The sequence below is a fragment of the Mirounga angustirostris genome, unplaced genomic scaffold (assembly GCF_029215605.1).
Source record: "Mirounga angustirostris isolate CCGP_5_RB_7025 unplaced genomic scaffold, mMirAng1.0.hap1 SCAF_7, whole genome shotgun sequence".
NCBI classification, from domain to species: Eukaryota; Metazoa; Chordata; class Mammalia; order Carnivora; family Phocidae; genus Mirounga; species Mirounga angustirostris.
This window is the reverse complement of record NW_026991715.1, coordinates 93,779,807-93,792,212: the sequence shown is the minus strand read 5'-3', so window position 1 is coordinate 93,792,212 and position 12,406 is coordinate 93,779,807. Positions and strand designations below refer to the sequence as shown.

At 38.1% G+C, this 12,406-nt stretch overlaps 1 protein-coding gene across 9 annotated transcripts in view; it reads right to left on the bottom strand.

Moving 5' to 3' along the window:
* Positions 1-12,406, bottom strand: part of FBXW11 (F-box and WD repeat domain containing 11) — a 123,364-nt gene that overhangs the window by 26,987 nt on the left and 83,971 nt on the right. For all 9 annotated transcript variants that reach the window (XM_045901337.3, XM_064596571.1, XM_045901379.3 and 6 more), the window contains 2 exons: positions 3,458-3,644; positions 2,299-2,389 (listed from right to left, as the gene is read on the bottom strand). In XM_045901337.3, coding sequence (XP_045757293.1) covers positions 2,299-2,389; positions 3,458-3,644 — 278 coding nt within the window. The remainder of the gene's footprint in view (positions 1-2,298; positions 2,390-3,457; positions 3,645-12,406) is intronic.

Here is a 12,406-nt window from a genome sequence, read left to right as displayed (position 1 = left end):
TTGTTACAGATGGGGATAATATGTACCTTGTAAGAATTAAATGCAATAATCTCTGTAAGTCACCCAACACAGTTCATGGCATACTGCAAAGGCTCAAAAGAGGGTACTGTAATTATTATATTCTGCCATAAGAGTTTCATACCAGCCATATGGTCAAGAGCCAAGCCCTTGAGTCTGCATTTGTTTGATCCATAGATCACTGACACAACCCTTTACGTGTGCATCCACCCTGGACCGAGTAAAACATACTCCCAAAACAGAGGTAAAGAACTCTATTTTGATGAGGTACCAGTGATCCATAATACAGAAAGCTGTATTAAGTGCAGAAGAATATAAGGTTGATCACAGACTCTGTTACTCACTAGCTATGTGTTCTGGGGCAAGCTATTTAACCTTGTTAAGTTTCAGTTTCCTTAACTTTAAATAAGACCATGGCCTACCTTTCAAGGCATTGTTCAGAGTGTTAAATGAAGTGTATTATAAAATGCTTCACAAAGTATCTAGCACAAGTAAACACTCTTATTATATGTGTGATACATTATTTTTTTATTATTACTACTATTAGTGAATATACCAAAGTATAAAACATTATCCCTTACACTAAGAGATCTAGCCCACAAAAATCTGGAGGAGACTCTTGTGGCCAACCAGTGGGTTTTCCCAAACCACAGTTTAAGAACCACTGGGTAGACCACCATGATGTAGAGGTTTTGTATCAAATAGGGTTTTCCCCCATAGCTCCATTTCCCTCACATCTGCCTCCTCCACTAACTTTAAAATATTATTTCAGCCTGAGGAAATGGTTATGGTAGGTGGTGTCACATGCTATCATGCTACAGAATACTGAGTTCATACTATCGATTAAAACAGTATTCATGAGGATTAAATAAAATAATCTATGTCACCAAAATCTTCAGCCTGATCAAAGTTCTTCCAGAGTTCCCATTTATTAATATTGACTTTCAACATTGTCCTTCTCATAACAAAGGACTTGCTAAAATTATTCAAAGAAATTTAGAGATACTCTGTAAAGAATAGTTGGGAAAAAAAGCAACAAGTAATATAGGTTCTAATATATATGCATAAGCAATATCTGAGTACAACTGTCTCGGAGTAAGAGACAGCCCCTCTCCCCTGAAACACACACACACACATCCCAACTTAAGGTTCAAGTTAACACTGTGTCTCAGCTCCGACACTGTAGGAGCAATTTATTCTAAGTTTTGAACTGCCAACGGATCAATTAATTCCTAAACTTTATGATTTGTCAGGCAGAAGTTTTATATATTTAGCCTTCCCTAAAAGATTACTTTACAGCTCATTTTAGGGAGCTGTCTACTCAAGACAAGGATTTGTTTTTTAAATATGATATTCTAGTCACATTGAGATTTACCATTAGCCTAATGATTCCATCAGTTCACATCTGCCTTAAAGGGGGAGGAGCGGACTCCCCAAAAGGCGTATGTTTCTCCATTAATGAATTTTGGCACAGTAACTTTTATGTCTATCACCTGGGGGAGAGGATTACTTCACATTTGGGAAACTGAGTATAACTTTATGGGTGATACAGCACTGCCTAGCAAAGGCTAAACTTTTCGCCAAGGAGGAAATACTGAAGTAACCAAGACCTGCCAAGAACACGTGTGAAAGAGTTAATGAGAAATGCCTGTGCATGTCTTTCCTGGTTCAAGGAAAAGAGCTAAATAATAAAACTGAACTAATTAGAACACATGAATGATATCAAACATCTCCAATGTTTCTCATCAAGTTTACAGAGTTTTACTGGTCTGGTGAAGTTACACTCACATCCAAAATGGTCCAGGAGCATAATATGCTCTATAAAACCCACTTAACTATTGCTTAGAATCATATTTGAGTCATTTTTATGAAAAAAGTTATGGGAAATTTACAGAGGAAACTGAGACTGTGCCTTCTCCAGTTCCCTCGAGATGGCTCAAAATGTAAAACTGCTGACCTGAAAAACTGTGCCTTGGATTCTGGAAAATTTATCAAATCAGAATAAAAAGCTGACTTTGGATTCAGGTTTTAATTAACTGGCAACCTTGCAGACGTATTTCACGTTTTAGAAAAATTAGATCATTTTTTTACAAACAGGCATTATCTATTCTGAAGAATGGCTGCAGATTATACACTGATTATGACACATTTGCTTCAAGAGTTCAACTTAAAAAAAAATTACTAGCTCCATGCTGCTAGATCAAAAAACACTCTAAGGCAACATAAAAAGTTGAGAACAAGACACAAAGAGCCCATAAAACAGATAAATCATAAAGTTACCTCTATATCCTGGATAATCTTTGGGTATAATGACCTATAAAATGAATTGGGAGGGCCATCTGTAGGTCTGTTCTTAAACAGGTACTGATCCCTGGCAAATAAAAACAAACAAATGTTACATTTTTGCACATAAAAGGGTGAATTTTATTTAAACATGGTGCTTACAAAGATTCTGTACCTTTCAACTCAGTTAAAAGCAGGGTTTCTGACCGTTAAATTCACACATTGGACACAAGTGTACTTTAATTTCCAGCTCTATATCATAATCCTGGCCTTTTATTTTCTGAACACCCAACACCTATTAATATAGCCTTTCATTCTATAATTTAATAAAAAATCTTAATGAAGCTTACTTGGTACACATCAAACTTCTTCCCATGAAGAAAATATAGCCCTAACCCTTACTCACACTGCAACCCGTACTTCCATCTGTAACATTCTCTCTGTGCTAAGTGGGCCATGTTACATAGGTGTACAAGGCTCTAAAGTTGTATATAAGTTAATGGGTTATCTGAAAACTCCTGCCCACTGTGCCTTCCACATCTTCAATCAGAAGCAATGACAAATAGCAAAATGGCATTATTTGACTTTCTTATATTTTCTTTTTTTCTTATCTTTTGGTAATAGTATCATCATTTAAGAATAATGTGAAAGGGGGCGCCTGGGTGGCTCAGATGGTTAAGCATCTGCCTTCGGCTCGGGTCATGATTCCAGAGTCCTGGGATTGAGCCCCAGATCGGGCTCCTGGCTCAGCAGGGAGCCTGGTTCTCCCTCTCCCTCTGCCTCTCCCCCTGCTCATGCTCTCTCTCTCTCTGTATCTCTGTGTCTCAAATGAATAAATAAAATCTTAAAAAAAAAAAAAAGAAGAATGCGAAAGGAAAACCATAAATACATAGATTTGAAAAGGCAAATCACTCATTCAAACTATATAATACTTCCTAGCGGTTAATCCTTATAAAGGAAATATGCATTGCAAAAGAAATTATTCTAACAGCTTTAACTCCCACCCCACCCCGCCACCACTCCAGACCACTCCTCTTTCCCACCTGTTGAAAATGGGCCAACACATCTGGCAAGTATAACTGCTTATTTAAGCAGTCAAACTGACCCTATGTACCAAGAAACTTTTTTCAAGGCAACAAACAACCCAAGAACTTACCACCCTCTTCTTTCTGAAAGCCCCTTCCATAGAGGGTCAGTGCGCACCATTCGTTCAATCAGCTTCTTCCAAAGCATTCCTTCAGAGATCACTCGCTGCCATTCTTTACATACCAGCTCTGCTGCACACAGAGACCTGGCGTCCAGGTAAGAAAGAATGTTTTCTGCTATGTGGTCTAAGCCTTGCTCTACAAAATAGAAAAGGCAGTGAAGGAATGGGAAGGGAGATGGAAATGTACCAGTCACCATTTCTGTAAAGGGAAGAGGAATAAAGAAATCCTGAAACAGGTAACATACTTGAGTAGTATCAAAAGTTCTGCAGATATACAAGTGCATGAGTACATAAACACATACGCTTCTTTTTGGCTCTGAGTTTTTAAGATAAAACAATTGCTGGCAGGGCGCCTGGCTGGCTTGGTCGGTAGTGCATGCAACTCTTGATCTCAGGGCCATTGAGTTCAAGCCCCAGGTTGGCTTTAAAGAAATATATATACATACATATGTGTGCATGTATATAGGTATGTATATGTATATGTACGTATGTATGTATATACATAAATTTATGGCAACAGTTCCTGCGTGTAAAAGCCGATCCTGGACAGTTTTCTGTCAGATATTATGAAAAAAGACTTGTTTTGCATTTTCTTTTACATAACTCTTTTACAAAACCACTACAGGAGAATGATTCCTCAAATTTTACAGATGAGGCACAGAGAGGTAAAGTTCTCAAGGTTTCACAACTATAGAGTAGTAAAGACTACATTGCAACTCTGATCTCTTGCTCCTAAGTTGGTGTTCTTTCCCCTCTGACCTACCGTCTCTCGTAACACATCATCCTCCTAATACATGACCTATGTGAATCCCTCGGAGCCAAGGAGACAAAAAAGGTGAAACACTGACACAGCTTAAAAAGCTTATGAAAAGTTAAGTGACAATCTAAGAGTTAAAGTCAGGTCTCCTTAGATGTATTTTTGTCAATCATTCTTCATCTCCTTCTTACGGAGGTAAAATCCTCAAAAGCAAGAACCATACATGCCTACAAATTCTTCAACCTTATGAGGCTTATCCCACGCAATGCAAGGGTCCTCCCAAAGACAACTAATATTCAGAGTCTGCCTGACACTACCATGGTGTCAACATAGTCAACATTGTGGCCACCTGCAAACTCCCACCCTGTGGTTCTAGTCAAGCCCTCCATAACTACAAAAAATAAAGCTCACCCCCAGGCCTACTGCAGTGGTGGGAATGCTAAACATACAGGCAGAAAATTTCAATTTCAAGTCTAGATTCACCATGTAGCAGTTCTTTGACATGAAATAAATATTGAAATATAACTGGCCCTTGGTCTTTTACTGTTATAAAATGGTAATTACCAGTAACCATTGTCCTTTCTCACACCACCAGTTAAGAATCAAATGAAAGAATTTTATGGAAAGATTTTAAAGACAACAAAGCACCATACAAGATTAATATTTGCTCTCTTTTTCAAGATAAATAGAAGCCATATAGTGGCACTAACTTGGCAGGAAATAGGTAAGTCTTCAAAGTTTCAGAGCTCAGTTTTCTCATCTGTATAAGATGGGGAAATAATCTCTATTTTGAAAGTATCAAAATGAGATGATGCATTAAAATGCTTCACAAACTAATGTTGTCTTCAACTCTGAGAATGACACTTTCTACTGTCGACTCTGGTTTACAAGCCTTTCATATACTAATTGTCCTACTCTGGTCTAAACCTAATACCCAAGCTCTGACCTGATCATGAAGACTACCCTAAAGCCACGATCTTTTCTTGTACATGTCATTATATTACAGTTGGTGCAAAGATTACATCACCTTTATCCAGTAGTCCTATCACAGTAGATTCCTAAATGGCAGTAAGTTAAAATAAATTTCTAAGCCTGTTCCCCAACAATATTTATTTTTAAAAATTCCCCCAGGTCTAAATTTGTATGGCTAATGGAGAGATGAAGGGCAGCTTCATGCAGGAATTTATAGTTATCCTTGCTATAATTCACCTTTGAGACTTGATCTGACCCTTCCATGTCAGCCTCTAGAATTCTGATTCTGTCCTCCAGAAGAGTGGGTATTCCACACCAAAATTCCGCGTGATGGTCAAATGCAGGAAGTCTTTATCCCAAGTTCTTGGCAAACATGTTAAATGGGTCAGAACCAAGGACAGCACCCATGATTCTAGATATTTCTATCCAGGCTTCTGTGGGTCTATTCATGAAATACTCACACATACCAATACTGAGCCACTGGTTCTGTAACCATCTGGATGTACCACTGTTCAGCCTATATCTCTCTATTCAAATGTGTCTGAATATTTGGAGAAACTGCCCCATATAAAGACCCTACTACCTTTACCTTTTATGTCATTCTTCTGACCCACTAATCTGATAACCTTATCCCCCTCCCCTACCCCGATGTCAGGCGAATTTGGTATGGCTACACTTTGTATTCTCTTGCTGGTGCTTACTACGTAAAGCTGGTATCACATTTTTTGTTTACAAGTTGGCAAGTAGCTGCTTTGTGTCCCTTTTTTTAAACATATATAACCCAAGTTCATTACAGAAAAATTATAAAATCCATATAAGCAAAAAATGTTTAATCCCTAAATCCTCTCAGAGATCAGGGCTCCTAACATTCCGTATACATCCTTCTAGGCTTACACAACCCTACAGAGTCTTTTTGGCTGCAAATTATTTACCTTTGATAATCCATTTTAAAGGTATGCTAGAGTATAACATCAAATTTATCAGCCAACATCACCCAAATACACCCACCTCTACTTCTCCAGTTCTTAAAACCAGGAAAAGTGCTCACCAATCATATCCCAGGGTGCTCTCAGGCAAGGCCACCAAACACACCTGTACCCAGCAGCTCTGCTTCTTCTCAATGTTCCACAATTCTGAAAATCACAACTACAGGTCCTGTCAATATCCTGGCCCACAATGTCTTTAGGTCTGCTTGTTTGTAGGAGCTTTGGTTTCCTTTTTGTGTATCTCCATGATCATGTGCCCCTTTCTTCCATCTTCATTTAAAATCAGGGAAATCCATGGATAATCACATACAGTCTTACTTGTAGCCCTCCACTGCTAGGACTAACAAATTAACAAGAATTTCAAATTTCAGAATCTCTCAGACCTCTATATTCATATTTTCTCCTAGTGTCTCTAGTCATGGGCTAATAGATTTAGCTCTTCTCTGAATTTTTCTAATTCTGGGTACTTACCTGACTATCTTCTAGTTTCTACACGTCCTATGAGAACACAGTCACCTTTCAAGATCTAGTTTATTTCCATATCATTAACCAAATCCTCCTAATTGGTCATAAACACACCCCTAAACCAATTCCCATCGTGAGTCCCCTGCTCTCTGAGAGAGGACATGAATAGGAGACAAGATTGCATCAGATAGTTGCTTTCTCAATAAGTGCAATATCCCCATTGTCTGACTATGAACTGGGAAAGCAGCATCCAAATCTTCCACCTGCTTGGGTGGTCTAGGAGCTGGTTCTCAGAAGCCTGTGTGGTTGTAATTGAGTCACTTAGGGAAGTGATTTTTAAAACAAATAAACAAAAACAACAAGCAACAAAAACAGATTCCCTGGACATTTTTTCTGGTCTACTGAATCAGAATCTTTAGATGGTGAGGACCAGGAATCTGTATTTTTAGGAAGTGCCACCAGATAATTCTGAACGTTGGGAACTACTGCTTTATAGCCATGATACCCTTTTTAGTCCTCTTTGATATTTTCCCCCTTCAATAGCTCACCATTAGACTATCACTGGGTTTCTGCATAAGGAAATCTCTAACACATATTTCCTCCTCTTTCAAAATGCCCTCACTCCAATTCAGTAACATCTCTATGACACCTATGAGATTCACTTTCCTCGGATAATACTTGAAATTCATACCATCATTCTAGGAGGCAGCATGTTTTAGTCTCTTGGTAAATGCACTGGCTGTAGAGTCAGATAACCTGGGTTGAATGAAGCACATCAGTTTTCCCTTTTGGATCTCAGTTTTCCATAAAATAGCAATGATATTAAATAGCTGAAGTGGATGATCTGATATAATCTGCACAATAACCCTCTGAGACAGCTACTCTCAATATGCTCATTTTATGAACTACTTAGCCTTGTTAGGAAAATTAACAGGAAGAGGTTATTAAGGAGCCCGATACAGAACTGGTACTTGCTAAGTGTCAGTCTCTGTTCTTCCCTCATGCCCAAATCCCCTTAGCTGATATCACTGGTCAAAGAAGCTAAGCAATGTTGCTCTTCTTTGTTATTTTCTGCAGAGAAAATGTTGCACTCTAGCAAAGTGCTAAGCCCACTCACATTCCCTTCAATGTTTAGGGTATCGGAATCCCACAACCTCTATCTGAACACCTTAGAATAGCTATCCCCCGAGGCCATGCAGACCATTTAACTTCCTTGTTTCAAGCCTATTCAGGACAAAGAAGTTACTGAGTAAGGTGGTCCATTTGCTCCGGCTAATAAGCGCTTTGAGGTGTTAAAACTAAGTATTTCTTGGGGCACCTGGATGGCTCAGTCGTTAAGCGTCTGCCTTCGGCTCAGGTCATGATCCCAGGATCCTGGGATCAAGCCCCACATCGGGCTCCCTGCTCCGCGGGAAGCCTGCTTCTCCCTCTCCCACTCCCCCTGTTTGTGTTCCTGCTCTCACTATCTCTCTGTCAAATAAATAAATAAAATCTTAAAAAAAAAAAACTAAGCATTTCTTAAGTACCAATATCTGGCTCTCACTGACTCTATCCTGCTGAGACTCCCCATCTCCCATCACCACCCCCCTTCCCAAGGCAACAAGAGGACACATTATGGTTTCAGAAAACGAGGCCAGAACACGGCATACACAATGCTGAGGACGTGCTTCTGTTGCTAATTATAGGCACCAGATGAAGGTCTGGAAAAATTTCAATAAATTAAAACAATTAAAAGGCACAAATTTCAAAGCTCAACATGTAAATAACACTATACCAAAATGAAACTCAACTGTAAAATGTCAGTTCAATGCCCTTGACTACAGCCAGTTTTAACACAGCTGCTTAGATCATACAATTATAGTACCTTTTATTATTTTAGAAACACATTTCGAAAAGCAGCTGCAAAGAAACTCCCTTCCCCACCCACTCCTGCTGTCCCTTCCTAGTCACAGATCTAGTTGTAAAATCTGAAGTTAGAAACCTTTTGAAAGAAAAAAACAATACAACTGCTGACAGCAACAGGACGTCAATGGATGTCTTTAGGAATATACTGACCTAAAGATTCAGACAGAATTGAAGTGAAATGACACTCAGGTCACAAAGTCCAACATGTTGTTGTACCAACAAAGTGGTGCAAATGCCTACCTATATGATGTCAAGATGAATCAATTCAGAAATTAGCGGGTGAATAATTAAAACTTCCTGGCAACAAATCTTATTAACCTCCGGAGAAGCAGGTGTTTCCTGCTTCTCCGGGCTTTTTTTTTTTTTTTTTTCTTTCTTTTTTTTTTTTAAGCTACCATCCTCAGAATACCCACCAGATGTCAGGCATATTACATACATTGTTCTTAATCTTCACAATATCCCATGAAGTATTATTATTATTCCCACACAAAAAAGGAAACCGAGGCTCCAAAAAGTGGGCTCATAGAACTATTAAGTGCAGGGGCTGGGATTCAAATTTAGGGGCTGTGTAAATCCAACACCCAAGCTCTTTCCACTCTGTCATGCTGGTCTTTGGCCCTGCATCCAGCCTAAAAAGCCTTAGCTACGCTCTGGTTCTTCCATGTCTCCCAAGACCTTTGATCTAGTCTGTCACATTTACAGTCCATAATGGTTTATCATCCTTACTTGGGGATAAGACAAATGAATAAACCATGGCCAGGAAGCTAAGTGTTTCAAAATTCTTAATTGCTCAGATACCTCACCAAAAGGATCTCCAATGCTTATCATCCTCTTTGAAGTACAATCTGCCTCTACTTCAAATGGTATAAATTTTCCCTTTAACAACAGTTCTCACAAACCACAAACTTAGCCTGCAGAAATTGACATTGCAGACTAAACATTTACCATGATTTTTAGAAAAGCATATCATAATTATCACTTTTTCCACTGAACCAAAAGGAGCCAGAGACCACAAACATTTTCCATTTTCCCTATACTGACAGGTATGATATTCACAGTAAGCATTTAAAAGTGAGAACTATAGACAATTTTTATAGAATTAATAGTTTCTACAATCAAAAGACGTCTTAAGTTGACAATTTCAACAGAGTAAAACTTCAAACTCAAGATCGTCTACAGTAAAAGTTAAACACCAAACTAGAATAGTGATTAGTAAGTTGCTCCACCCATTATTAAATTTAAGTATGAACATGCACATGAACCTGTTTCTTCCCTAATACTCTTAAGGCAGGGTCTTTGTTAAGGAACTAACGCCAATTTTAATCCAAGTCTACTAGACATGAACACAATCAACTAGGCCAGCTTGTCCCCAGCTATTAGATTCATACGTATGATATACACTGACATATGTATATATGTTCAGATCAAATCCTTTTAAAACAAATAGCATTTTAACAAAAATATTTCCATGTCCCAGCCAATGGTTCATTCATTTCATGTAATATTCAATACCACAAAATTCCACTTTAACAGAGATATGGACAATGCCTTAAAATTCGCTGTAATGAAAACTGAATTGTATGCAATTATACTAACCATATTTATATACATAACACATGTTCATCTGTTCTGTCTCTTCTCCAAGACCATACACTCCCCAAGAGAAGGGGTTGCCTCTGAACTACATTCTGCAAATCAAGAGAACTTCAACAGTGCCACCTCGTGGATATTCTGTAAATATAAGGTGAGTTTCTTGGCACTCTAAAATGTCTGAGAAGCAAATTACAGGCAAAAATAAAATAAAACCAAAACAGTAGAAAGCAAACAAAAAAACAACAGATTTGCCTGAGAAAAATGAAGCCATAACTTCACTTAGTTAAAAGCCCTTATGAGGAACAATTACAATCATCCACTTTATAAAAATTGCCCTATCTTTTTCTTGATGTGAGATGCAACCTGAGTCCACAGAAAGACTTGGGTGCCAGGCGTTCTGAGTTCTGGCACTGCACAAACCAGAGATGCTGCACCAAAGGCTCACTCACCTTACTTAAACCCACCTATAATTCCCTCTCCCCGACCTCTTCGCCCTCCCTCCCTCTCATACAATTAAAACCGTATCTGTTTCTCTCTCTCTCTAAGTAAAAGTAATTATTACTGAACTGGGTTGTAAACATGTATTCTATACTTAGGACCAATTTAAGGAATTTTCCAGAGTAATCCTAACTATAATGATTTTAGCCTTTGCACTAACTTTTGAACCAGCCCCCACCATCACCCACATAATCAACACAATAACCAAGATGTATGATCTTTGTCATTTCATGCAATTTCTCTGATCGCTGGCTTCCCAGTCTATACAATGAAAAAGAGGATTAAGGATGGCTAAGATGCCTCTTAGCAATTAAATACTATACAATTCTAAAAAGAGAGGGTTCTTATTTTCTTTTCTAGAAATACTAATGAATGAAATAGGGCAAACAATACTACATTTAAGCATAAAAACAACAGGAGAGTAAAAATTTTCTAAGCTAACTCTCAAACATCCTTAAACACTCCCCATTGTACGAACACATTTTGGAAGAAGGATTAGAAATTCGAAGCTGCCCAGAGACCTGAGCCCCGGTCCTATCTGCTATGGAAATCCTTAGAATATGGAATCCTGATGCACTGTAAATCACAGACAGGCTAAAAGAGGAGCTTCTCTTTGAAGAGCTGTCCCGAAGCTCTGATAGGTTAGGGCTGGTGGCAATGGCACTGTTTTATCCCTGGCCAATTGTAGGTCTACCCTGGCATGGCAGTTGTAACCTCTAGACTACACTGACCGTATTAAAAGAAAACATTCTGGCTACCATTCTCTTCAGAAGTGAAATCTATCTTACCTAGTCAAATTTATATTTAAAATTAAAAGAATAAGAGGAAGAGGAAGAGGAGGAGTGATAAAGAGAGAGAAAAGAGAATTAATGAGTGATCAAAAATCAAAGGGGGATAGAATAGGGAGGGCACAGAGGATTTTTAGAGCACTGAAACCATTCTATAGGATACTATAACGATACATACATGTCATTATATATTTGCCAAAACCCACAGAGTGTACAACACCAAGAGTGAACCCTAACGTAAAGTATGGACTTTCGGTGATAATGATGTATCAATGTAGGCCTATGTGTTATATAACAAATGAGCCACTCTGGATGGGATGGTGATGGGGAGTGGGGTGAAGATATGGAAAATATGGGAATTCTCTATATATTCTATTTTACTATAAACCTAAAACTATTCTAAAAAATAGTCGTTTTTTTTTTTTTTAATCAAAGTAAACTTAACCAGAGGAGTATGTGGGTGTGAGGGAGATAGGGAAAGAGAGAGAGGGAGAGAGAGAGATAATGAGGGAGAAGATGCAGAAATAAGTTTCAAAATATGTAATAAAGACATGCTATCAGTTTTTCCAATATATTTTTGCCATTCCCTATCCTAAATGTCACTTCAGGTACAAAGGAACATCCTAAACTTTGGGACACTTCTTAAAACACAAACACTGTAGGAAAAATTGTCTCATATTTTTAAAAATTACTTATAAAGGCAAAATACAGATTATATATAGACTACATCAAAACTATCAGCATAGCATTAACTCATTAAATTAAATGAAACAATAATATGACCAAAGACCAACACCATTAATCGCAGAAACGGCCTACATTTCCTATATAGATGCTACATTATAACTCCTTTTCAAGTGCCATATATTAAAATACAATATGGGTTCCAAAGAAACTCACACTGTAGTCACACTGTACTCACTCATGCATTTCA